This window comes from Prunus avium, chromosome 7 (assembly GCF_965620075.1).
Source record: "Prunus avium chromosome 7, drPruAviu1.hap1.1, whole genome shotgun sequence".
Lineage (NCBI taxonomy): Eukaryota > Viridiplantae > Streptophyta > Magnoliopsida > Rosales > Rosaceae > Prunus > Prunus avium.
Window position 1 is genome coordinate 35,220,275 of NC_142290.1, and position 27,689 is coordinate 35,247,963.

Sequence of the window (27,689 nt, forward strand, 5' to 3'; positions counted from 1 at the left end):
AAAAAAGGGAAAGTGGGAAGTGGGTCAGGCTAAAAGCAATGGGGTTTTGGGTCCTGTCGTTTGTAGCCCATGGTAAGCTGGGTTACTCTTCAGGTTGCAAGAACACTCCAGGCCTAGTGGTATTCATATGTTATAGCCCAAATATTGTGTTATTGTAGCCCAAAACAAACTTGCTGAAAGCAAAAGGAATCTTCATCTTTCTATCACTTCCATAACCCCAAAAAAAGAAAGAAAGAGAGAACAACTTTTCTCTACCTGAGATGTCTGTTAATGCCGGCATCATAAATCAATCACACACCATTATGTATTTGAATTTTTTCATATTACAATACGTACGTGCTTAGTTTGAGATATTGTCAATCTGCCATTTCAAATATGAGGAACTTTTTCTCCATATATAAATGTTACTTTTACAAGATGAGAGATTATACCAATTATGATGCAAATGATTTTTCATGCACGATGGTCACATGACCAAATACTTAAGTCTACAAGTCATATTCAAGTGTGACTTAGACCAGTTCAATTGCATTGACTACTGTATACGAATTTGAAATGATGCTTTCAATTACAAGTCTCATGCCGGACGCATTCAGACTGAATTCAACTTTGTCTTTGGTGTTATAATTTGTTTGACTCACCAAAACAAAAGTTGCTAATTTTGATCAAACATATACAATTTTCTTTTCCTATGATAAACAAAGATCCCAAAAATGAAAGAAAGAACAAAAATACACAATATTTTATGCTAAAATTAACGAAACATTGCTATAAAAATCAATTGCGTGGAGCTCCATCCGCCCACTACGCCAATTGATTTCGAAATCTCAGCCGTTGATAAACAAAACATTTGCTTGCTTACTAATCTCATCAAACGGCTAATAAGGTGCATAATATATCCTTCGCATGGAGTGTCAGCGTCGATTATTCACCTACCTCGTGATGAATTGTTACTGTTACTGATCGCCAAAAATCAGCTGCCAAACGTAAAGAAGAAACAGCAACAAGAGGACAACAAGGAAGTGATTAAGAAAGCCAATCATAAGACGGTAGCAGCCGTTGCCTTTGCCGCGGCGACGGCCACCATCACTACCTTCCTTTTCCTTGCGTCTCCGTCGTTGACGTTTATGTGGCTTCATGGCTATGTCTATGCTTTTGTCCCTCGTCATTTCCTCCCCCCCTCCCCCCACAAAACTACTAATAATATCTCAATATTAATGAAAACAAATTAGTCTTAAAAGAAAAAGAAACCCAAAACTTCAAATTTTGAAAGATTTGGTAAAAAATATACAAAAGAGAGGAAGGAGAGCGTTTTTTATTCTCTGAATGTTTGAGGAATGAAGAAGGATGAGTTGAAAAGCTATGAGTTTCCATTTGTGTTGTCGTGTGAGTTTAAAAGCTATGAGTTTATATAACATTTAGGTGGTTTCTGAGCAAAATCCTAGCAGCTTCTAGGAAATTAAGAAGCGCGTGAGTTCTGCCTGGCTTCGGCTAATCCAAGAACGCAAAATTGCATGGCCGAGGAGGAGAGTTTTAATTTGCTTCTGTATTGGGCTTGCATGGTTGGACACTTTTGGTCTTGTACTGTGTATATAATGGACATGGGCTCTGCTTCCACGAAGTCACCAGCGTTTCACACTAAGCTCTTCAGTCCTTGGGATACATGGGCTTTCAAGAAATAGCATTTTCAGACCATGCATATCCTTAAAAATTTACAAATTATTACACTATTGGTAACTTTGTCCGTCTAAATGCCAAGTTACAAGAATTCTATAATGAGAGCCTTATATATGGTCCTTAGGCGAGATTCTATCTCTTAATCGTTGAATCAAATTGGTTAACCGTTGGATAAAATTGATTAACTTGATCCAACAATTAAGATATAGGACCTCGCCTAAGAGCCATATATAAGGCCCTCATTATAGAATGACTCTGCCAAGTTAACCTTTGTTTCTTTGATGTAGCATTCAATCGGCCCATTTTGTGTTTACATGAAAGCCAAATCTCTGACACATAAATTAACGAATGTCATATGAACAACAAAGACGAAAGATTTTGCAAAGGTCCCACTAATGTAGTAGTTTGGAGCAATTGTTCTCTTAAGCAAGGTCTTGAATTCGAGTCCTAGCATTTGTACAGTGTGTGTAAATTTAGTATATTATCCTCCTAGAAAAGTTCCCAAAAAAAATGACGAACGATCTTAAAGAATACCTTAACCTTTTGGGCATAAAGAGAGAAAAAATGATTTAGATGACATTAATCTAGCACCTATGTAAAAAGAGAAAAGAAAGGTCCATTGAATGCCGAGTAATAAAATAGGGTAGTTTCACACGTGATCGTTGACCAAACAGTTGATAAGATTGACAGGATGGCCAAGTCATATATTTTTCGTCGTCTTAGAGATCATTGACCAGTGTTAGTGCACGTTTTATGGGTAAATATAAAACGTGTAGGGAACATGTAGGTAGCTATGTTGAAATTGATAGGCAGACATAAAAGGAAATGGTAAAAGTGATGAACATGTGACGTGTATTATTGTTTGAAAAGATGATAAATCAATTCCCATTGAAAAAAATTTGACTCGGATTTCTAAAGGGTTTTTTTTTATTTTAATAACCTCCTGAAATATTGTTGGGCAAGCAACTGAAAAAGCCCTAAGCTTAGTGCTAAACAAACACAAGATTAGTGCTAAACACATTTTTTATCGACTAATGAGTTTTATTATTATTCCAATCTTGACAGACACGGAGATCAATACATGAATAAAAAAAACATGAGTGGAAGATGAAGTGCACAGTTGGGCACATGCAATCTGCAATCTGTGTAGTTAGATTCTCAAAGATTACATTTTTTTGTTGTTAAATCTCTAATCTAATCCAAGTGATCCATCTACACACAAAACAAAATGGGAATATTAAAATTAATTTAAAATGGTTAAGAAATATCATTAGCATCTACATGCTTCAAGTCTTCAAGTACTATAAATACCTCCAAGTCCCATCTAAATTCCTCACCAATAAACCACAACAACAATCCCCATAATGGAGGCTATTTCTTATGCTATTTTGACCCTGGCGTTGGTAGCTACTCTGGCCCTTGTCTCAAAAAATTTCTTCCCCCAATCCCAGAAGCTAAAATTTCCACCAGGCCCCAAACCATGGCCTATAATTGGCAACCTCAACCTCATTGGTCCTCTGCCTCATCAATCCCTTCACAAATTGTCCCAAATTTATGGACCAATAATGCAGCTCAAGTTTGGCTCCTATCCAGTTGTGATTGCCTCATCTGCAGAAATGGCAAGACAATTTTTGAGGACACATGATCACATCTTTGCCTCTAGACCCCAAACTGCAGCTGGTAAGTACACAACTTATAACTACAGCAATCTCACTTGGGCACCTTATGGTCCATACTGGCGCCAAGGCCGCAAAATTTACCTCTCCCATCTGTTTAGCTCAAAGATACTAGACTCTGTCGAATACATTCGTGTTGAGGAAACTCGCGCCTTTCTCTCGCGGCTCTGTGCCATGTCAGGCAAGCCAACCCTGCTCAAAGAGCATCTGTCACGCCTAACTCTTACCATTATAAGTAGAATTGTGTTGGGTAAGAAGTATTTTAGCGTGTCCGAATCTGAGAGTTCAATAGTGACACTAGAAGAATTTCAAGAGATGTTAGATGAGTTGTTCTTGCTTAATGGGGTTTTGAACGTAGGGGATTGGATCCCATGGGTTCAGTTTTTTGACTTGCAAGGGTTTGTAAAACGAATGAAGGCCTTAAAGAAAAAATTCGACCGGTTTCATGATCATGTGTTTGATGAACACAGGGCAAAGAAGGAAGGCGTTAAAGATTTTGTGCCAAAGGACATGGTGGACTTACTGTTGCAGCTAGCTGAAGATCCTGATATTGAAGTTAAGCTCAATTATGACAGTGTCAAGGGATTCACTCAGGTATGTATGTTTTATATGTACAATCACCAAATTTATTTACCAAATTTTATTCATCACATGACGTGATGATTTTTTATATATTTAAAATCTTATTTAAATTTGGTCCCACTCTAAACCTCAATGTGAACTGTTCCATTTGTATCAGGATTTAATAGCAGGAGGAACTGATACCTCTGCAACCACTGTGGAGTGGGCAATGTCTGAGCTCATGAAACAACCACACCTCATCGAAAAGGCAACCGAAGAGCTCGACAGAGTGATCGGGAGAGGGAGGTGGGTAGAAGAGAAAGACATCCCACAACTTCCTTACATAGATGCAATTATGAAAGAGACAATGAGGAAGCACCCAGTTGCTGTAATGCTAGCTCCACATCTAGCTCTTGAAGATTGCAATGTGGGAGGTTATGATATTTGCAAAGGAACTACAGTGTTCATAAACACATGGAGCATGGGGAGAGATCATTCACAATGGAATGCACCAGATGAGTTCAACCCTGATAGGTTCTTAGGGAAGTCAATTGATGTGAAGGGACAAAACTTTGAGCTCCTGCCATTTGGCTCAGGAAGGAGGATGTGCCCTGGTTATAGCCTTGGACTGAAAATGATAAGGTCTAGTTTGGCTAACTTGTTACATGGATTTAATTGGAAATTACCAGGCAATATGAAACCAGAAGATTTGACCATGGAGGAAGTTTTCGGATTGGCTACACCTCGGAAGTTCCCACTTGTTGCAGTTGTGGAGCCTCGGCTCCCTGCCCATCTTTATTAATTACATGTGAATCTGTAATGTCCTTGCAAGCCTTAGACTGTCGGCCATTAAATAATAATGTGCCTCAATGTAATCAATAATCCCTTTCTGATTTTACACTTTGTGAATGAAACAATATCTTCTTTTCTTCATCCAAGTCAGATTCTTAATGTCTGTTTCAAGTCTTGTGTTCTTTCATGAGTATGGTTTTACTTTTGAGTGCCATTGTTTTCAGAATACAAAAAGACAAATTCTTGAGCCCAATCTGCATGCAATTAACATTCACAGAAGTTGGGATCATGAACAATCTCATGAGGTGCATTAAAAAAACCTTTTGAAATTAGGAGTTTGATGAGCTGAAGAACATGATAAATTATCAACTGCAGCAAGATATTAATTATTAGCTCTGGATCCACACTTACGAAAACTTCCTTTGCTTGAGGTGACTGCCATGTGCAATGATCCCTGCTCAAGTTTGAAGGCATTTAAGAAGAACCACATGTCTAACAAAACAACAAGACCAGCTATCAGGTATTGGCCTAGACCAGAAACCCTACATTCCTTAACAAGAGTTATGAGAACCGCACAAAAATTGGACACAACCGATGGACCTGTGGCTACCAAGATAAAGAAGAGGATTATTAAGAATAAATGGTTATCAGAGAACTAAATCTGCTTTCAAGTTTCAACTACAAAAAGCAGCAAGACAACCTCAAAATCTCACTATTACAGCCACAATCCACAGATCAATGGAGGCTTATTCTTGGGCTGTTTCAATGCTGGCATGGCTAGTTACGCTTGCCCTTGTCTCAAAACTTTTCTTTCTGCAAAGCAATAAACTAAAACTTCCACCAGGTCCCAAACCATGGCCTATAATTGGCAACCGCAACCTCATTGGACCTATGCCTCATCAATCCCTTCATAAGTTGTCCCAAATTTATGGACCAATAATGCAGCTTAAGTTTGGCTCCTATCCAGTTGTGATTGCCTCATCTGCAGAAAAGGCAAAGCAATTTTCAAGGACACATGATTACATCTTTGCATCTAGACCCCCAACTGCAGCTGGTAAATACACCGCTTATAACTACAGCAATCTCATTTGGGCACCTCATTGTCCATATTGGCGCCAAGGCCGCAAAATTTGCCTCTCCCATCTGTTCAGCCCAAAGATGCTAGACTCTTATGAGTACATTTGCGTTAAGGAAAGTCGCACCTTTCTCTCACGGCTCTGTGCCTTTTCAGGCAAGCCAACTATGCTCAAAGAGTCTGTCACGCCTAACTCTTAGCATTATAAGTAGAGTTGTGTTGGGTAAAAAATATTTTAGAGTGTCCGAATTTGAGAGTTCGATAGTGACACTAGAAGAATTTCAGGAGATGTTAGATGAGTTGTTCCTGCTAAATGGCGTTTTTAACACAGGGGCTTGGATCCCATGGGTTCAGTTTTTGGACTTGCTAGGGTATGTAAAGCGAATGAAGGCCTTAATGAAAAAATTCGACCAGTTTCATGATCATGTGCCTGATGAGCACAAGGCAAAGAAGGAGGGAGTGAAGGGTTTTGTTCCAAAGGTCATGGTGGACTTACTGTTGCAGCTGTCTGGAGATTCTGAAATTGAAGTTAAGCTTGATTGTGACAGTGTCAAGGGATTCACCCAGGTACGTATAGCACATGTAACAGAGCGCCCCTACAATCATCAAATTTGTTTACGAAATTTTTTTCTTCTTCACATATTGTTTCATACCCTTATAATCTAAACTATTCCATTTTTCAAATCAGAATTTAATAGCTGGAGGCACTGATACCTCTGCTACCACTGGAATGGGCAATGTCTGAGCTCTTAAAGCAACCACACCTCATCGAAAAGGCAACCGAAGAGCTTGACAGAGTAATTGGGAGAAACAGATAGGTAGAAGATGTTAGCTGTAAAGCTATGTTTTCTTGTTCCATGAAACATGTTTTCCATGTTTAGCTTGTGACTAGCTATTTGTCATCTTGTGAAACACAAGTTTTTGTCTCCTTGTTTTAGGGAAACCTTGTCTCCATGTTTTAGGGATTGTTTTAGGGATGCTTGTCTCTTAGTTTGTAATTATAAATGTGTTGTAAGTAATACAAAGCAAAACGAAGAAAAACCTACGGGAAGTTCTCATTCTCCCTATTTTCCACTTGTTCTCTCTATATTTTCCAGATTTCTATCAGAAGAGAGAGACCTTGAACAACTTCCTTATGTAGATGCAATTATGAAAGAGACAATGAGGAAGCACCCAGTTGCTGTAAGCTAGCTCCACATCTAGCTCTTGAAGATTGCAATGTGGGAGGTTATGATATTTTGCAAAGGAACTAGAGTGTTCATAAACACATGGAGCATGGGAGAGACCCTTCACTATGGGATGCACCAGATGAGTTTAGTCCTGAGAGGTTCTTAGGGAAGGCCATTGATGTGAAGGGGCAGAGTTTTGAACTGCTTCCATTTGGCTCAGGAAGGAGGATGTGCCCTGGTTATAGCCTTGGACTTAAAATGATAACGTCTAGCTTGGCTAACTTGTTACAAGGGTTTAACTGGAAATTGCCTGAGAATATGAAAACTGAAGATTTGAGCATGGAGGAAGTTTTTGGATTGACAACACCTCGAAAGTTTCCGCTTGTTGCAGTCATGGAGCCTCGGCTCCCAACCCATCTTTATTAATTATATGTGAATTTGTGATGTTGTCTCTTTCAAAACCTTAAGAAATAACACCATGTATAATGTCCTTTCAAGACTTGGGAGACGTCTTTGCTAAGTATGTGAATCTGTAATATTATCCATATTTGTACTTTGTGATTGAAACAATCTTTTTGACTTCATCCAAGGGAGATTCTTAATATCAGAAATAGTTACATATTGTCTCTTTCAAGCCTTAATCTTTTGTTTTTGTGTGATCTGTATTCTGCTGTGTGCTAGCTTTTGTTTGTTAAGAAAAAGAAAGTTGGTAAAACGTGAATGATATTGGCAACCACTTCCACTACTCTACTGCTCTACAACTAGTGTTCTATATAATATTTTGAATCCATTTGCCCATTTTCTATCTTAATTATTATCTATGTTCTATGATACTCCAAATTAAAGATGCCAAAACCCAAAAAAGCACTTGGCTCTGATCATCTGACTAGCGTCTCCGTCTGCCAAGTTAACCTGTTCCTCCAACCACTGTCAAATTATTGATGCGGAGCCCATGAAAACCCAGATGGTTTTGCACTTTCGCTGCCATCACGTTTCCTCTCTCTCTCTCTCTTTCTCTCTCTCTCTCTCTCTCTCTCTGTGCTTTTGTTTGTGTGTGTGATCTGCATTGTTGTGCTTGTGTGCTAGCTTTTGTTTGTTAAGAAAAAGAAAGTCGGTAAAACGTGAATGATATTGGCAACCACTAGTCTAATGCTCTGCAACTTGTGTTCTATGTTGGCATTTTCTTTTTATTTCTTACAAATCTTTGTTGCTAGAGTAGCGTGTATAAGAGCTGAGATTAATTGGTATATTTCGTTGATTTGTTTACAGGTACATGTCTATGATTATATACAGTTTGAATACAATCCTAATAAGGTAAATACAATAAGACTTGAATGACTAAATCAATCCTAATCAAATAGAACAGTAAAGACAGCTTAGCATATATCATAGTTGACTTTCATACGGAGGAGCCGATTGTGTGGTTGATGGAGCAGATTGTGTTGTTGATGAAGCGATCTCCTTTGATGTAGGGGATTCCCTAATAGAATGATATGCTAACCATCTAGCTATTAGTCTAAGTGGTATTTCTATTCCCAATAATAGAAGAGTTCTACGATTCGAATCTTCTTCTTGATAAAAAGAAAAAAAAAGCATGAATATGATTGTTAACCACTACATTCTTATTTTAAAGCTAATTAATCAGGACACTCTTCCTAAACAGAGAAAGCAAACAAAAACAACGAAAAGGATTTCTCGTACTAGTAGTGGTCCCCAGTTTGCTTCTGTACAAGGATGTGTTATCATACAAATTCCCAGTTTAAGAACATGACTTGTTTTTGAAACACATGTTTAATTAGCAGCAGGAGATAATTAACATATGAAAAACAAATTAGAAATGGATTGTGTCACCCGAAAGGGAGGACCCTCCTTAACATAATAACATGATTTGCAGCCAAATATTTTGGATGGCCCATAAATCTATGCTAATAACCACTGCACTTTTTTTTGTCCTAACTAAAGCACTACACTACTTTGGATCATATACCTGTGAGTCTGCACGCACAGCGAAGGAACCTATTTATTAGAACGTGATTTTCTATTTTTAAAACCACCATTTGATTACCTCGAGATTGGGTTTGCTGCCACACCTTCCACGTAGTATTTAATTAGACTCACCTTCCACATAGTATTTAATTAAGAAAAATGAGATCAATCTTGTGCACAACGCTTTAATAGAGGTGAGACCCATTGTATTGGTGCGTTCCACCTCTATTACAGAGGTGATACACAATGTGGTATATAAAAGGGAGATTCACTAATATACCAAATATAGGAGCTCAAATTATAAAAATACCCTATATGAAATGGACTTTAAAAACACACCCAAAACCCATTTATAACATAACAAAAAGACTTTTAACTTCTTTTAAATTACAAAACTGCCATTGATTTCTCAAAACAAACCCAACCCCAAAACATATAAACAAGCCCAAAATACTCAATAGGACATCATAGTAATTTAATAATCAAAATTAAATTCAATAGGGCCAATTGTCATTTTTTGGGTTTTTTTTGGGTTTGTTTATAGAAATTAAATGGTGTAGGGTTTATTTATAGTTTTAGTGCTAAGAATGGGTATTTGACTAAATATCTCTATATAAAATGTGGTCTTTCTAACATGTCCTTTTAATTAAATACTGAATTTATATTAATTTAGTTGTTATTTTGTCGATATTTGGTAAATTGGTAATATATTCTTTTTTGGGAAAAACTATGGACAATATATTGGGTATTATCTCCCTAAATAAAATAATAGTGAAATTCTATGCATATACCATACCTACAATTTGCTCATAGCTACATGCTCACTTAAACTCCACCTCATTTATATGGAAATAGTTTTGCTCACCCCTTTAACTTAAGGTGTACTTCATTTATAGTGAGTTAAAGTTGAGATATATAAAATTCCCACGAGAATAATATCAAGACTAAAAATGGTCAGCAAGTATATCATCATGTACATACATGCATTATAAATACATGCAAGATCACCTCAAATTCTCACCATTACACAACCCACATCAATGGAGGCTGCTTCTTCTTTGGTTGTTTTAACCCTGGCATGTCTCGCTACTCTGGCCTTCCTATCAAAAATTATATTTTCCCAAAGCCACAAACCAAAAGCTCCACCAGGTCCAAAACCATGGCCTATACTTGGCAACCTTAACCTCATGGGACCTCTCCCACATCAATGCCTTCACAAATTATCCCAAACTTATGGACCCTTAATGCAGCTTAAGTTTGGCTCCTATCCAGTGGTAATTGCCTCATCAGCAGAAATGGCAAAACAGTTTCTGAAGACGCATGATCATGTCTTTGCCTCTAGACCTCAAACTGCAGCAGGAAAGTACCTCACTTACAACTACAGAAACATCACTTGGGCACCTTTTGGTCCATATTGGCGTCAAGGGAGAAAAATTTTCATGTCCGAGCTATTTAGCTCAAAAAGACTAGAGTCTTTTGAGTACATTCGTGTCGAGGAAATTCGAGCTTTTACATCGCGATTCTATGCCTTGTCAGGTAAGCCAGTCACGCTTAAAGAGCATATCTCAAGGCTAACTCTAAGCACTGTGAGCAGGATTGTGTTAGGTAAGGAGTATTTTAGTGAGTCTCAGTTTGTGACTTCCACAATGACACTTAGAGAATTTCAGGACATGTTAGATGAGTTGGTGTGTCTCAGTGGGGTGTTAAATATTGGGGATTGGATACCATGGCTTAAATTTTTCGACTTACAAGGATACGTAAAGCAAATGAAGGCCTTAAATAAAAAATTTGATCTCTTCCATGATTATATATTGGATGAACACAAGGCAAGGAGGAAAGAAGAGACAAATTTTGTGCCAAAAGACATGGTGGACTTACTGTTGCAGCTGGTTGATGATCCTGATCTTGAAGTTAAGCTCAACCGTGACAGTGTCAAGGGATTCACTCAGGTATTATCCAAAAAAATTCAGTTTATTTGCTTTACTTATCTTTTTGCGTGAGGAAAATAGCTTGTGGTAAAAGAAACATGATCATATGAAACACATTTTGTCCCATTTTCTTGATTGAAAAACAGGATTTAATAGCAGGGGGCACAGATACCTCTGCTACCAATTTGGAGTGGGCAATGTGTGAACTCATAAGACAACCACACCTCATCGAAAAGGCAACCGAAGAGCTTGACAGAGTAATTGGGAGAGAGAGATGGGTGGAAGAGAAAGACCTCGAAAACCTTCCTTATATAGATGCAATTATGAAAGAGACAATGAGGAAGCACCCTGTGGTTGCAATGCTTGCACCACATCTAGCTCTTGAAGATTGCAAAGTGGAAGGTTATGATATTTGTAAAGGAGCTAGAGTGTTCATAAACACATGGAGCATAGGGAGAGACCCTTCACTATGGGATGCACCAGAAGAGTTCAACCCCGAGAGGTTCTTAGGGAAGGCAATTGATGTGAAGGGTCAGAGTTTTGAGCTGCTGCCATTTGGCTCAGGAAGGAGGATGTGCCCTGGTTATGGCCTTGGACTCAAAATGATTAGGTGCAGCTTGGCTAACATGTTACATGGGTTTAATTGGAAATTGCCTGAGAATATGAAACCAGAAGATTTGAGCATGGAGGAAGTTGCTGGATTGTCAACACCAAGGAAGTACCCTCTTGTTGCAGTTATGGAGCCTCGGCTCCCAATCCATCTCTATTGATCATATCAGATGTGAATCTGCAATGTTCTTGCTAGAGTTTTTTTTTTCTTTTCTTTTTTGCTTTCTCTGTACAATAAAAAAAAACTTCTTGACCCAATCTGGATATGTGTATTTTATTCTGAAAAGTTGGGTACCCGTGGAACATGCATGCAATTTTATAAACATCCCATCCCATGCATCCATTTAAGCAAAGTTGAAATAGTTTTATGGAGAAATTGACATTAAGATGGAGATTAGCACATGCCTATTGTTGAAATTAGCGTTATTTCGTTATTGCCAATGCAGATTGATTGAATTTTGATGCTATTGAAGCTTTAGGAAACACTAGTGATGCAAGTTGCAATCTCTCTTCGATGTTGCATCTGTTTTTCTTTACTTAGATTTTTGATGTCAACAATAGGCAATATCAGAGTGCATTAGTATATTAACATCTGATAGGGTTGTTGAATCCGGGTTGGCACATAAATCTATATAATGACTAGGGGTGGGCACGGTACGGTATTGAGCCCGTACCGCTACCGATACCGGAAATTTAAATCGGTATGGTACGGTATGAGATTATCGTTTGTCAAAATTGGTACCGTACCATACCGTACCGTGTCGGTATCGGTACCATTTCGGTACAAAAATGACAACTAAAAAATGAACCAATTCAATATTCAACATATTCATTTACCAAAATAAGTGATGCCTAAGTTACAAATTCAAAGATTCAACATATTCAATTATCAATATCCAAATCCTAATCAACATATTCAATATCCATCAACATATTCAATATCCAAATCAACCAAATCCTAATCAACATATTCAATATCCAAATCAACCAAATCCTAATCAACATATGCAATATCCATCAACATATTCAATAGAAAATTATATATCTGAATAGTATTCGGTACGGTACGGTACGGTATTGATCGGTACCAAATACTTGATACCGCTACCATACCATACTCTATTGGTACGGTACGGTACGGTACCGAATATTGATCGGTACCGAATGAAACGGTATGAAATCGGTATGGTACGGTTTCGGTATTTCGTTTTTAGATGCCCACCCCTAATAATGACGGACCAAGAATTTTTATAGAGGTAGGCTAAATCATTTAATACAATTACATATATTTTAAATTTTCATTCTCCCCTAATTAATGCACCGATCCCATAAGTCTAAAAATGAGATGGAAAAAGATAACCCACAACCACCTGCGGATCCATGAATTTTTTGGCAGAGGTGCAATTTTGAAAGGCTAAAAACTCTTTGTGGATTGAACATCTAAAGCTTTTTACCTAGGTTGAACATCTAAAGCTTTTTACCTAGATTGACCTTAGGTCCCTTTATTCATTCACATCATACATGAAAAATTGTTTTATGTAAAAATATTGACTAAGTATGAAAAATGGTTTTTCGAAATAATCATTTTCTCAAGATAATTTTTGGCGGCTTTTATTCCTTACACATCAAATAAGAAAACTTGATTTTATGGAATTTTATTATGAAGTATATATTGACTTAATGAGCCATTATTTTTAGCCTAAATCGTATTTTGCACTAAAACCGATTTTTCATATTTTGATTTGGTGGGAATTTGATTTTCTAGTATTTTTATTTGAATCCAAATGGGGGGTACTTCCTCATTTACATTGTAAACTTAAGTAAATGGAGTAATATAAAAATAAATAAAAGTAAAAGGACACAGACATTTTAAGTAAATGGATTATATAAACTTAAGTGCAGCTGCACCTCCTTACGTTTTAATAGGTCTGCCAGTGCCCACAACAACTCACCTTCCCGAAAAATTCCCCGCCATGTTTTTCTTGTTTGGATAGGTTAATAACTTTGAAAACCCATCATGATCCCTTTTTTTAAAGACTTCAACAAGGAAAGGTAGTTGGGTTTTGATTCTAAATATTATATTATTTCAGATTTACAAGAACAATATAGTTAGATTTTTGAGGGAGTCCATGAAGATATAAAGTTTTTATCATATTAGTTGCTTTTTCCACCACATTTTAGTGACTATTTTTTTTTTTTTTTTGCTGCGAAATTGACCACTAGTTGCAGGCCATAAGAGACAAAGAACAAAAAATGGCAGCCAACATAAGGAAAGGGGTTGATACTGTGTTTAACACCCATGAAAAATCCGGCAATCATAAAATTGTTGTGGAGAAGACAGTGTAGGGAGAAGGAAGAAGAGAGAGTGAAGATAGAAAGACTCCTATCAGTAATTGTGTTGTAATTAGGGGAGAATAAATATTAAAATATATTGTAACTATATTAAATGATTTGGCATGCCACATCATCTTCCACATCAGATGGTATACAATTGTGGTACAAAAGAGATGGTCTCTCTAGCATTACCCTTTTTATTTTTATTTTTTATAGAGAAGATATATTATAAGCCTTTTTTTTTCTTTTGAAAACAAAAATGTAAATAAAATTTTATAAATCAAACATGGCCACATTACAAGCAAATATAACATAAAGAAGTACAAAATATAAATAAATACCAAATCAAACACATTGTCCAACTTCAAAAATCATATATGCTAATTAATAATTCAAGTTGCAAAAATAAAATATATATCAACAGTCTCCAAAAGTTTTCACCCTAACCCTAAATCATAAAAACTTAACAACAACAATTAAAATTGGAAATTGAATATATATATATATATATATATATATAAATGAATACTTACCAAAATTGAAGAACCCACTGAAGATAGGTTGGTACAATTTTTTAGAGGGGAGAGCTATTTCCTCTAGGCTCTCAAGGTTCAATTATGGCGTTTTTGGTGGCTAGAAGAAAATTTTTGATGTTTACTCTCTGTTAGTGTAGCCCAATATCAGTACGATTAGAATAGCTCAAGTTGGTAGTCATAGCGTGAATTCTTCTTTTAAATCAAATTTATATAGGTTTGGATTGATGTTATTATTTCCTATATGCTTTAGGAGTGGGCTAATATTTATTAGAGTAGGAATAAAGCTTATAAAATTTAAACAATGTTCAATACTTTATAAATCTTCCCCTAGGCTGGAGTGCCACTCCAGCCTAAGCTTAGGTCCGCTCTTGAATCTATACTCACTTATGTTGACCTCATATATTAAGTTAATTCGGCAATCACTAAGCAAAAACTCGAAAAACAGAACAATAATATTCGACGACTACATTATTTATAAAAATAAGGGCTCGTCTGGGACTGCTTCTTTAGGAAGCACTTCTGCTCATAAGCACTTCTAACAAAAGCGTTTTTATTACAAAGTTGTTGAAAATTTCATAAAAAATCAAAGTGCTTCCTGGAAAAGTACTTAGGAGTGCTTTTTAAAGAAGCACATGGCAGGTGCTTCCCCAGAAAGCGCTTCTATGGTCCACAAGCACTTCTAAACTTTTATGTCAAACGTCATTAGAAGCACTTTCGGTTGTCAAAAAGTGCTTTTAACCCTTCCATAAGCGCTCCCAAATGAGCCCTAAAATTCAAAGAATTTAACCAATTAACTCTTGATTAAGTAGTATTTTTCTTCTCAATGTTAAAATATGTATCAAGTTTCGAACCCTATCCCTATCGGTCTTCGGTTTTGATTAAGAACAAAAACTCCCTTACAAGTCAGCCCGTGTTTTGCGGACAAAGGGCTTGTACAAAATGGCCCTTAACCCATTGCTAAACAAATAAACAGCTAACCAAAGGCCCAAAAGCCTTGATTATCCTCTTTTTTTTTTTTGTCCAAAGATTATCTAAATATTATTGTACAGATGATATGAACTGTGGTGTGGACGCTTGTTAGGCACTTTTATTCGTTCGGAAGCTTAAAATACACCTTTTTTAAGTAGTGGCGTTCGAGATTTGGTGTATCGGTGATAAGGGTACAAGTTGGATTGGAAATTTTGATTTTGATCCGAAAATTAACGATTTTGGCGAGTCCAAATCAATTCCAATATTCAAAAGTTCCAAAATCTGAAAATTCCGAAAAAAAACTGAATTGGAATTGGAATGTATTTCAAGATTCCGAAATATATTGAGGATTCAAGCTTAAATTACACTAGTTTCATGTTGAATTTCATATGACTTAATGACCAAATAGACATAGATGAGCTATTTCATAAAGGATAACAACATATAAGTGATAGCATACAATAGTTTTTCGAGATTTTCGTATGATTTTTCAAATTTGAGCCAATTTTAACCTTTCAAATCTTTAGACATGTTTAAAAATTTCAATGATTTTCCGAAAATTTCCAAAAATATTCCAAAATATGTAATTTCCAAAAGTTTCTGAAAATTCTGAGTTTTTCGAATTGGAATGGATGTTGAAATTCCGAATTTTTTTGGAATGGAATTGGAAAAGAATTTTCATTCCAAATTTTTTGGAATGGAATTGGATTACCCTAATTCCAATCTGATCCGTCCGAAAATCAACCCTAATTAGTGAGTGAAGCAACAATTTCTAATTGTTGGGGCATTTCCGTTGAATTTTTCTATTTAAACCTCATACTTCTCTTTGTTCACCCAACTTCTAATTCAAATTTTCACAATTTCTACGAAAACCCCACTATCTTCCCAAACTACCTTTAAATACACACCTAGCAGAAAAACAAAAAAAAAACTCATCAACCCCACACCTCACACCCCACACCCCACACCCCACACCTAGTAGAGATAAAAACACTGTTGTCAAATGTGTAACATCATTATTTTATTTTTATTATTAAGTTGTATTAGATGTTTTGGTTTTATTTTATTTATTATTAAAATTCGAAAGAGGTTTTGGTTTTATTTTCAGCAATCACACTTCATAGTCACCAAAGCTTTTAATTTTGTATCAGCAATCACCCTTTTGCATGTGGTCATCTTGACTTTAGTCTTTCACATACTCTTCAAGATATCTAAGCCAATTCATAGAAGTAACTCAAATTGACTTTTTTATTTTTTTCAAGGGAAGGGAAATATAAGAGTTAGATTCAATCTATGGGTGTGAGGATAACTGTCATACTAGCCGCCTAGGAAACTCAAATTGAATTTGACTTCTTCCAAGTGGTCGGGTGTGTGTATAGATGTACTAAGGTTAAGTATTAAGTTGGATGACCTTTTTTGTCATTTTACACAATAATAAAACTTAAGAGCTTAATGATTTAAGTATTGGAGTGAACAAAGAAAAGTTGAAATAGTTTTATGGAGAAATTAACATTAAGATGGAGATTAGCACATGCTACTATTGTTGAAATTAGCGTTATTTTGTTATTGCCAATGCAGATTGATTGAATTTTGATGCTATTGAAGCTTTAGGAAACACTAGTGATGCAAGTTGCAACCTCTCTTCGATGTTGCATCTGTTTTTTTTTACTCAGATTTTTGAAGTCAACAATAGGCAATATCAGAGTGCATTAGTATATTAACATCTGATAGGGTTGTTGAATCTGGGTTGGCACATAAATCTATACTCACCTATGTTGACCTCATATATTAAATTAATTCGGCAATCACTAAGCAAAAACTCGGAAAATAAAACAATAATTTTCGACGACTACATTATTTATATAAAAAAATTCAAAGAATTTAACCAATTAACTCTTGATTCAGTAGTATTTTTCTTCTCAATGTTAAAATATGTATCAAGTTCGAACCCTATCCCTATCGGTCTTTGGTTTTGATCAAGAATAAAAACTCTCTTACAAGTCAGCCCGTATTTTGCGGACAAAGGGCTTGTATAAACGGCCCTTAACCTACTACTAAACAAATAAACAGCTAACCAAAGGCCCAAAAGCCTTGATCATCCTTTTTTTTTTTGGGGTCCAAAGATTATCTAAGTATTATTGTACAGATGATATGAACAAGCCCTTTTATTCGTCAGGCCCTTTTTTTTGGTGTGGACGCATGTTGGGCACTTTTATTCGTTCGGAAGCTTCCTTTTTTAAGTAGTGGCGTTCGGGATTTGGTGTATCGGTGATAAGGATACAAGTTGGATTGGAAATTTTGATTTGATTCGAAAATTTACAGTTTTGTAGAGTCCAAATCAATTCCGACATCTGAAAGTTCCAAAATCTGAAAACTCTGGAAAAAAAAATTGAATTGGAATCAGATATTGAGGATTCAAGCTTAGATTACACTAGCTTCATGTTGAATTTCACAAGATTTAATGACCAAATAGACATAGACGAGCTATTTCATAAAGGATAACAACATATAAGTAATAGCATACAATAGTTTTTCGAGATTTTCGTATGATTTTTCAAATTTGAGCCAATTTTAACCTTCCTAATCGGTGAGTAAAGCAACAGTTTCTCACTGTTGGGGCATTTCCTTTTATAAAGAAAAACATTTATAACGAGATTAATGTGTAAATACACATGCATATGGTTTCGCCAGAACCCATTTATAACGAGATTCTTCTGTAGACACTAATTCAACAACATATTGATATCATTAAGACTGGAAAATAATTAAGAAATATCAAACAACCTACTTGCTAGCTTCAACTATAAATTACCTGCAAGATCAGTCACCATTATAGCCACAACTCACATATTAATGGAGGCTTTTTCTTGGACTGTTTTAACCCTTGCACTGTTCGCTGCTCTGGCCCTTCTCTCCAAAATTCTCTTTCCCAAACGCCCAAACCTTCCACCAGGCCCCAAACCATGGCCTATAATTGGCAACCTCAACCTCATTGGTCCTCTGCCTCAACAATCCTTTCACAAATTGTCCCAAACTTATGGACCAACCAATAATGCAGCTCAAATTTGGCTCCTACCCAGTTGTAATTGCCTCATCTCCAGAAATGGCAAAACAATTTTTAAAGACACATGATCACATCTTTGCCTCTAGGCCTCAAACTGCAGTAGGCAAGTACCTCACTTATGGCTACCTCAATGTCACTTGGGCACCTTATGGTCCATATTGGCGTCAAGCCCGCAAATTTTTTCTGATGGAGCTGTTTAGCTCGAAAAAACTAGAGTCTTTTCAATACATTCGGGTTGAGGAAAATCGTGCTTTTATTTCGCGACTCTATGCCTTGTCAGGGAAGGCAGTTGTGCTCAAAGAGCATCTGTCACGCCTTACTCTTAGCATTATGAGCAGAATTGTGTTCGGGAAGGAGTATTTTGGCATGTTCAAATTTGAGAGTTCGATAATGTCACTCAAAGAATTTCAGGACACATCAGATGAGTTGTTCTTGCTTAGCGGGGTATTCAACATAGGGGATTGGATACCCTGGCTTAATTTTTTGGACTTGCAAGGGTATGTAAAGCGAATGAAGGCCTTAACGAAAAAATTGGACCGCTTTTATGAGTTTGTGCTCGATGAACACAAGGCAAGGAAGGAAGGAGTGGAGAAATTTGTGGCAGAGGACGTGGTGGATTTACTGTTGCGGCTGGCTGATGACCCTAATGATCTTGAAGTTAAGCTCACTTATGACAGTTTCAAGGCTCTCACTCAGGTATGTGCTTCTTAAATTTATTAATTATTTATTTTCTTATTTCTTATTAAATTTCCGACGATTAGGGTAATGTTCTTTGGCTAAACTTTTGTTGTCGGACTGTGAATATATACAAATGGACCACACAGTAGTCCGTTAAAACAACAATTTTCTCCTAATAAGATATGTAAAAGACACAGCATAAAGATATAAACATAATTGATTCATTTTGTTCATTCAAATTAAAACCAGGACTTGATAACTGGAGGCGCTGATACGTCTGCACACACTTTGGAGTGGACAATGTCTGAACTCGTAAAACAACCAAACCTCATAAAAAAGGCAACAGAAGAGCTTGACAGAGTGATTGGGAAGGAGAGATGGGTGGAAGAGAAAGACCTCGAAAACCTTCCTTATATAGATGCAATTATGAAAGAGACCATGAGGAAGCACCCTATAGTGGCAATGCTACCACCACGTCTAGCTCTTGAAGATTGCAATGTGGCAGGCTATGATATTTGCAAAGGAACTATAGTGTTTGTGAACACATGGAGCATGGGGAGAGATCCCACGCTGTGGGATGCACCGGATGAGTTTAGGCCTGAGAGGTTCTTAGGGAAGGCAATTGATGTGAGGGGACAGAGTTTTGAGTTCTTGCCATTTGGCTCAGGAAGGAGGATGTGCCCTGGTTATAGTCTTGGACTGAAAGTGATAAGGTCTTGCTTGGCCAACATGTTACATGGGTTCAATTGGAAATTGCCTGAGAATATGAAAACAGAAGATTTGGACATGGATGAGGTTTATGGATTGCTAACACCTCGGAAGTTCCCACTTCTTGCAATAGTCGAACCTCGGCTACCAATCCATCTTTACTAATTATATTTGAATCTGCTGGTGTCCCTGCTTAAATTTTTTTTTTCTTTTTTTTTCATCTATTTAGTGTCTCCCAATATATATTATGATCCAATTCTCAGTAAAATAGAACTAGTCATACTGAATAAAACTCTGTACGAATGTTTGTTATGGTAAGTTGGACTGCTTTGTTGATTGTGTAGTCTCTGCACTCTGCATTATGCCTCTTCCCTTAGAATGAGCTAGATTAATTTCATCCAGAATTATGAACTTTATGTACCGAGATTAAGGAGTGGTATCGACATATGTGGTGTGCATGGGTGCGTGATCAACTAGCTTCCGCCCTACAATGTACGTTTTTGAGTCTAAGATGATTGGCAATGCCAGATCTGGTGTGACAATTTTTATCAGTTAGGCAGGTTGTCACATATCAGTTAGGTAGCCAAAAGAAAATTTATGACACTCTCTGTATACTTCCCTATCAGTTAGGCAGCCATTCTCTGTACACTCTCTGTATACTTCCCTATCATTTAGAAAGAATAATCAAAATAGAAAATGGATTAGTGACTTAGTAGGGCGACACCCAAATTTCCCCCATTCAAAATACAACTGCTCATGTATTGCCGCAACTTTCTTAAATTGTTCAAGAATTAATGATTTTTCTTTTGTGTGGTTAATTTTGTCTTGACATAATTTTTTTTATTTTATAACTTTGTGATTTATTTTTCCAAACATTTTAACCCTAAACAAATTGAAATTCCACAAACATAATTTTATTTTTCTTTTCTTGTTAGCATTGAAGGTTTAATTTTGTTTAATCCTGGCCCTTAACCTACTATTAAACAAATAAACAGCTACCCCAAGGCCAAAAAGGCTTCATTATCCAATATTTTTTTGGTCCAAAGATTATCTAAATATTATTGTTCACATTAAAGTTAAGCCATGGAAAACCCATTTATAACGAGATTAATGCGTGCATAAAATACATATGCATATGATTTCACCAGAACCCAAAAGTAGAAATGGATGGTGAAGTGTCAGCACATAAGAGGAACAAGAATGCCTGCAAAGATTTTGGGAGGATCTAAGAGTAGGGATTTTTCAAAGCTGATGTTGATCTCCACTAATTTAACCCAAGTGGTTCCACTGTAGACACTAATTAAACAACATAATGATATTATTAAGACTGGAAAAAATGATTAAGAAATATCAAACCACTTACTTAATTGGACTATAAATTACCTGCAGGTCAGTCAACTTTTCACCACTACAGCCACAAATCACATATTAATGGAGGCTTTCTCTTGGGCTGTTTTAACCCTGGCATGCCTGGCTGCTCTAGCCCTTGTCTCAAAAAATTTCTTCCCCCAACTCCACAAACTGAAATATCCACCAGGTCCTAAACCATGGCCTATAATTGGCAACCTCAACCTCATTGGTCCTCTGCCTCATCAATCCTTTCACAAATTGTCCCAAACTTATGGACCAATAATGCAGCTCAATTTTGGCTCCTACCCAGTTGTAATTGCCTCATCTCCAGAAATGGCAAAACTGTTTTTAAAGATACATGATCACATATTTGCCTCTAGACCCCAAACTACAGCAGGCAAGTACCTCACTTATGATCACCTCAATGTCACTTGGGCACCTTATGGTCCATATTGGCGTCAAGCCCGCAAAATCTTCCTCTCTGAGCTATTTAGCCCAAGAAGACTGGAGTCTTTCGAGTACATTCGGGTTGAGGAAAGTCACGCTTTTGTGTCTCGACTCTATGGCTTGTCAGGCAAGCAAATCATGCTTAAAGAGCATCTGTCACGCCTAACTCTTAGTATTATGAGCAGAATTGTGTTTGGTAAGGAGTATTTTGGCGTGTCCAAATTTGAGAGTTCGGTAATGTCACTCAAAGAATTTCAGGACACATTGGATGAGTTGTTCTTGCTTAGCGGGGTATTCAACATAGGGGATTGGATACCATGGCTTAATTTTTTAGACTTGCAAGGGTATGTAAAGCGAATGAAGGCCTTAACGAAAAAATTGGACCGGTTTTATGAGTTCGTGCTCGATGAACACAAGACAAAGAAGGAAGGAGTGGAGGAATTTGCGTCAGAGGACATGGTGGATTTACTGTTGCGGCTGGTTGATGACCCTAATGATCTTGAAGTTAAGCTCACTTATGACTGTGTCAAGGCAATCACTCAGGTAGCTTCTTAAATTATTTCTTATTTAATTTCCAAACATCAGGGTAATGCTCTTTGGGCAAACATTAGCATTATAACATTTGCATCCTTAGATATATGAGAACTTCTGTAAAAAGCCACAATTTAAAGATATAAACATAAATGATTCACTTTGTTCATTCAAATTAAAACCAGGACTCAGTAGCAGGAGGCACTGATACTTCTGCAACCACTTTGGAGTGGGCAATGTCTGAACTCGTAAAACAACCAAACCTCATCGAAAAGGCAACACAGGAGCTTGACACAGTGATTGGGAGAGAGAGATGGGTAGAAGAGAAAGACCTCAAAAACCTTCCTTATATAGATGCAATTATGAAAGAGACCATGAGGAAGCACCCTGTAGTGGCAATGCTACCACCACATCTAGCTCTTGAAGATTGCAATGTGGCAGGCTATGATATTTGCAAAGGAACTCTAGTGTTTGTGAACACGTGGAGCATGGGGAGAGACCCTACACTGTGGGATGCACCAAATGAGTTTAGGCCTGAGAGGTTCTTAGGGAAGGCAATTGATCTGAAGGGACAGAGTTTTGAGTTCTTGCCATTTGGCTCAGGAAGGAGGATGTGCCCTGGTTATAGTCTTGGACTGAAAGTGATAAGGTCTTGCTTGGCCAACATGTTACATGGGTTCAATTGGAAATTGCCTGAGAATATGAAAACAGAAGATTTGGACATGGAGGAGGTTTATGGATTGCTAACACCTCGGAAGTTCCCACTTCTTGCAATAGTCGAACCTCGGCTACCAATCCACCTTTACTAATTATATTTGAATCTGCTGGTGTCCCTGCTTTATTATTATTATTTTTTTCATCTATTTAGTGAGTGTCCGGATATGTATTATGAACCTTCTCTATGAAAATAGGACTAGTCCTACCTACTCAATAAAACTGTGTAGAAATGTTTGTGATGGTAAGTTGCAGTGCTTTGTTGATTGCCCTGTCTCTGCACTCTGCATTATGCCTCTTCTCCTAGAATGAGTTAGATTAATCTCATCCGGAAATATGAACTATATGTTTCGAGATTAGGGAGACTTATTGACATGTGTGGTGTCTGTGCGCTGTTGGACTAATCAACCAGCTTCCGGCCTTCAATGCTCGTTTTACAGTCTAAGATGATTGCCAATGATAGATCTGGTGTGATAATTTTTATCATATATGTCAAAGTGTGGAAATCATGCAGGTTGTCACATATCAGTTAGATAGCCAAAAGAAAATTTATGATACTCTGTCCGTATAGTTCCATAAACACAGCAAGAATAAGACAGTGGACAGACACCTATGAGGTCCACCCGTGGGAATAGGCATTTCAGTCCTCCATTCCTTTTCTAATGCTTTTCCATCTTTCACAGCAAGACGCCAATGATCTACTCCAGGTGTATATTGATTCTCCTTGCTACCACCCATTCCATGAAGTCTACCTCTCCAAAGTTGAGTTGCTGGTGCGAACCTGAAAATTACTGAGTTAAAACCATTCAATCTACCCTTGAACTACAGAAGAAAAATTATACGATTTGTTTTGAGTTAAAACCATTCCTAGATGTGAATGTGCCATTTCTTTTGGCATATGAAATCTTCCTCCCCATGTATTATCACTGAAATTGTAGATATCAACATGTGAATGTACCTAAAGTAGAAAGGACAGCCCATTAACATAAGAAGGGAGAGTGAATCTTTTCAGTTTTGGTGAACGAGTGAATATAATAAAACATGTTTATCATAGTTCCGCATAAGCAGTAGGATCTGATCTATCCCCAGCAGTTGAGTTGAGGCCCAATTCATTGATGTCACCAGTCATGAAGCAGTTTGTGATTTTCCTCCCAGAACCCATAAAAACACACCCTTTTCAACCCATCTAATCTCACTTTTTAAGTACAGGATTCCAAAAATTTAAAGAACAAAGATGACCCTGAGCAGTTTGTACTACAATCTCCAATTTTCCTTGATAGCTGCTCCTAGCAATTCCTAATCCACTTGCAACACAAACATCTTCTTTTAAATCTTGATATCCCTATCCAATTCTCTGCATGCTCTATAGAATAGAAGCCCTTCTCTCTCGTGTAGCAGTTTGTGATACAACCACCTCTTCAACAAATTCATTGGTGCTGGTGGTATATAGACTGCAAGTATACAATTAATCAAACACTTAGTCAACAACACGATCAAAAATTCAAAACCATACCAAAACAAGGCAAAAAGAGAGAAATTTGATTGCAATTAGTAGTTACCAAAGGAATTGAGGCTGTTGAGCAGTAACAGAGGAGGGCTCCAATAAGTATTTAACTTAAGAATTGGCTACATATACAGCGTATAGCCGAGCGGATATACTTTTCAAGTATATTTTTTTGGTTAAGGAGTATAGCCGCGCGGCTATACTCCTTAAATATATTCTTCAATTTAAAGCGTACGACCGAGCGGCTATACTCTTTCAATACATATTTTTATTTAAGGGGTACGGCCGCTCGGCTATACTTCTTCAATATATTTTTTTATTTAAGAAGTATGGCCGTGCGGCTATTCGCTTTCAATATATATTTTTATTTAAGGAGTGCAGCTGAACGGCTCTACGGTTTAAATATATATTTTTTAGGGTTATTCGCAGCAATGATCCATCAATTATACCCCAAGTTACACTTTGGTCACTCAACTCAAATATTAGTTGCAGAGGTCACTCAATTATGTGTTTTATTGCACCGTTAGTCCTATTGTCAAGTCTGTTACTTTTTCTGTTTAAAATGATGACGTGGCAAGCATCTCTTAGATTATTGATGGGCAAATGTGACTTGATGAGCACATAAACTATCACATTTATTATACCTAAATATATTTGTTAGTAATTGATTTTCTTACAATTTTAGTTAATTAGGTTTGTTTTTCACTTTTACACTTGCTTACATACCCATTACATAATTGATGATGATTTCATCTTAAGGTTGAAGAAGATCATTGGATGCTAGTAGGCAAATAGATGCAACAACCAATGAAACAAAAAGATGAAAAATTTGGAGAATGGAGTCATCAACACTATGAAATAAATAAAGGAAGCAAATTGGCAATTGGTTTGATGGCAAGTGGAAGACATATTCAATTCATGCATGGAGTGGATGAAGCAACAAACAAGATGGTGGCTTGAAGATGTGGAATCATGAACTATTAAAATTGTGAGTTAAGCAAATGAAATGAAGGATGATGATAAGAGGTGCAACACTTAACCAAAAGAAAGGATTGAATAACAAAAGCAAGTAGAAGTGGAGCAACAATTGAAGAAAAGAAGAAATATTAAGATGAGGGTTACGGTTGTGCATTGAATGAGATGAGAATTTTAGATTTTAATATTTCCCTAGTTGTTGAGATTTAAGGCTATAAATAGGAAGCTCTACAAGCCTTCAAACCACACCAAGCTCCACAACTCTTGAGCTTTCTCTCTTCCCTCCATCTTTCTAAGTTTTAATTTCTGTTTTTAGTTTTATTTTATGGGGAACTAACTCCCTAGCTAAGGCTAGGGGGAAAGCTTTTAATATAAGTGTGTAATTTTTATTAGTTTGATCCAAACTTAAGCTTTAATGTGAATTTGTAGTTTTTGTTCAAATGGAATTTGTAGTTTTCTTTTTAATTAATTGATGAATGTTTGATAATCTATTTCATGGGTTCAATCATGTTTTTCCCATTGTGTAGTAAAAACTTTCATGCTTTTAAAAGAGAAGAGAATTACTAAAGATTAATAGAATTTTGATGAAGATTATTTTTTGATAGTTTGTTGCCAATGGTACAAGTTATGTTTAGAATACTTCTAAAGGAAATTAAAAAGGGCTTTAATTATTTTGAACAACTACAAAGGAAAATATTTTGTGGATCAAATTATTAAGAGTTGCATGCTTATGTTAAAAGTGGAAACCCAATGCCTTAGTGTTTTAATCAATTAAATTTTCTCTAAATCAAATCTTGCATAAATCAACCTCTCAATCACACTTGTTCTTTTTCATCTCTGTTATTTTCTTTACACTGCTCTCTGTGGATACGACACTCGGACTTCCGAGCTACACTGCTATACGACACCTCCCTTGGGTTTTGCGAAGTGGTGCGAACATGACTTTTCAGTTAAGATTATTTGTAGCAATGATCTCTCAACTATACTCAGAGTTATATTTTGGTCCCTCAATTAAGTGTTGTGTTGCACCATTAGTCTCTATTGTTAGAGATACTTGACGGTAGGACTAACGGTGCAACAAAACACCTAATTGAGTGACCTCTGCAACTAATATTTGAGTTGAGTGATCGAAGTGTAACTTGAGGTATAGTTGAGGGACCATTGCTGCGAATAATCCTATTTTTTAATTTCAGGCGTATAGCTGCGCGGCTCTAAGCTTTAAATATATTTTTTAATTTAAGGAGTATAGCCGATCGGCTATAGGCTTTAAATATATATTTTTTAAGACGTATAGCCTCCCGGCTATACTATTTAAATATATATATTTTATTTAACTCAAATAAAACATTCAAAGCAGGAAGGCAAATAAACCAGAAACAAATATATTAGCAAAATTCAAATAGCAACATGTATCTGCTTTTAGATGCCTTTTTATTTATTTTTCAAGGGTTATTCGCAGCAATGGTCCCTCAACTATACCCGTAGTTACACTTTGGTCCATCAATTCAATTATTAGTTGCGGGGGTCACTCAACTCTGTGTTCCGTTGCACCAGTAGTCCTTCCGTCAAGTCTGTTAGTTTTTTCCGTTTAAAATGATGACGTGGCAAGCATATGTGAGAATCTCATAGATTCGTGAGGGGCAAATCTGACTTTTCAGTTAGCCTTCTTCACCTTAGCAGCCTCCAACCCTGCCATTGTAACCTCCAATCTCCCCCACCTTAGCCGCCTCCAAGCCTTCAGACCCAGCTCAGTCGTTCAAGGGCTAGTCTGCAGTTTTCGTGTTGTGCTCATTCTGCAGTTTTCAATTTGGGGGTTTGTTTCACTCCCGACACCTGACAAATTCTCCACCGTCAGATTCCATCTCAACAAGCACAGATCCAAACCCATTGGTGTAGAACAATGGCGAAACCCACAAAGCTCAACTTCATTGTCGACCTCCAGATGCAATCTTAATAGCCAAGCCACCAGGTTCTGCAGAAAAGACCCAAGAAGAGCTCTTGCTCTTCCGCTTCTTATAGTCCCAACAGAAGAACAAATCACAAAAGAAAGGCCCAAAATAAAAAAGAAATGAAGGGATTGAAATGGGAATTTAGGTGGAAATCAAAAGACCCAAAACCAGACATAGAGAATCATCAATTACGAGGCATGAAACAATCATCAATTAACCAAGTTCATTCCAAGAAAGGGTAAACAAACCTTTTTGATTGAGTGCTTGAGATTGATTTGCAAGAAACAAAAGAGAAAAGAAACTTTGAGAGCTGAGAGAGAGAGAGCGAAGAGGGAGCTGAGAGAGAGAGCGAAGAGAGAGTTGAGAGAGAAAAGAAAAAAGTGATAAAAAGTGTTCATTAGGCAATAAGACAGTATTTATAGATAGTATTTGATAAATGATTATAAGGTGGGTAGTT

The 27,689-nt window shown here is 36.8% G+C and overlaps 4 protein-coding genes, 1 long non-coding RNA gene and 1 pseudogene across 6 annotated transcripts; 5 read left to right on the top strand and 1 right to left on the bottom strand.

Annotated features, from left to right (window-relative positions):
* Positions 1 to 2,963: 2,963 nt before the first annotated feature.
* Positions 2,964 to 4,847, top strand: LOC110749245 (trimethyltridecatetraene synthase-like). The gene is made up of 2 exons (XM_021949312.2): positions 2,964 to 3,947; positions 4,093 to 4,847. The coding sequence occupies exons 1-2, from the start codon at positions 3,042 to 3,044 to the stop codon at positions 4,714 to 4,716; spliced, it is 1,530 nt and encodes a 509-aa protein (XP_021805004.1). The 5' UTR covers positions 2,964 to 3,041; the 3' UTR covers positions 4,717 to 4,847.
* Positions 4,848 to 5,444: 597 nt separating this feature from the next.
* Positions 5,445 to 7,618, top strand: LOC110749252 (trimethyltridecatetraene synthase-like; annotated as a pseudogene). Its single transcript, XR_015837109.1, has 3 exons — positions 5,445 to 6,348; positions 6,470 to 6,608; positions 6,895 to 7,618. The product of XR_015837109.1 is annotated as a trimethyltridecatetraene synthase-like (transcript).
* A 2,358-nt stretch (positions 7,619 to 9,976) lies between these two features.
* On the top strand, positions 9,977 to 11,820 carry LOC110749105 (trimethyltridecatetraene synthase-like). Its single transcript, XM_021949125.2, has 2 exons — positions 9,977 to 10,885; positions 11,011 to 11,820. The coding sequence occupies exons 1-2, from the start codon at positions 9,977 to 9,979 to the stop codon at positions 11,632 to 11,634; spliced, it is 1,533 nt and encodes a 510-aa protein (XP_021804817.1). The 3' UTR covers positions 11,635 to 11,820.
* A 6,187-nt stretch (positions 11,821 to 18,007) lies between these two features.
* Positions 18,008 to 20,098, top strand: LOC110749106 (trimethyltridecatetraene synthase-like). The gene is made up of 2 exons (XM_088256039.1): positions 18,008 to 19,072; positions 19,304 to 20,098. Exons 1-2 carry the CDS (start codon positions 18,350 to 18,352, stop codon positions 19,925 to 19,927), a joined length of 1,347 nt encoding a protein of 448 aa, XP_088112165.1. The 5' UTR covers positions 18,008 to 18,349; the 3' UTR covers positions 19,928 to 20,098.
* A 1,088-nt stretch (positions 20,099 to 21,186) lies between these two features.
* LOC110749108 (trimethyltridecatetraene synthase-like) lies at positions 21,187 to 23,131 on the top strand. Its single transcript, XM_088255928.1, has 2 exons — positions 21,187 to 22,102; positions 22,276 to 23,131. The coding sequence occupies exons 1-2, from the start codon at positions 21,194 to 21,196 to the stop codon at positions 22,897 to 22,899; spliced, it is 1,533 nt and encodes a 510-aa protein (XP_088112054.1). The 5' UTR covers positions 21,187 to 21,193; the 3' UTR covers positions 22,900 to 23,131.
* A 136-nt stretch (positions 23,132 to 23,267) lies between these two features.
* LOC148293383 (uncharacterized) lies at positions 23,268 to 24,431 on the bottom strand. Its single transcript, XR_015837060.1, has 3 exons — positions 24,364 to 24,431; positions 23,763 to 24,255; positions 23,268 to 23,585 (listed from the first exon to the last, which is right to left on the bottom strand). It is a non-coding gene; the product is annotated as an uncharacterized LOC148293383 (long non-coding RNA).
* Between the last annotated feature and the right edge of the window lie 3,258 nt (positions 24,432 to 27,689).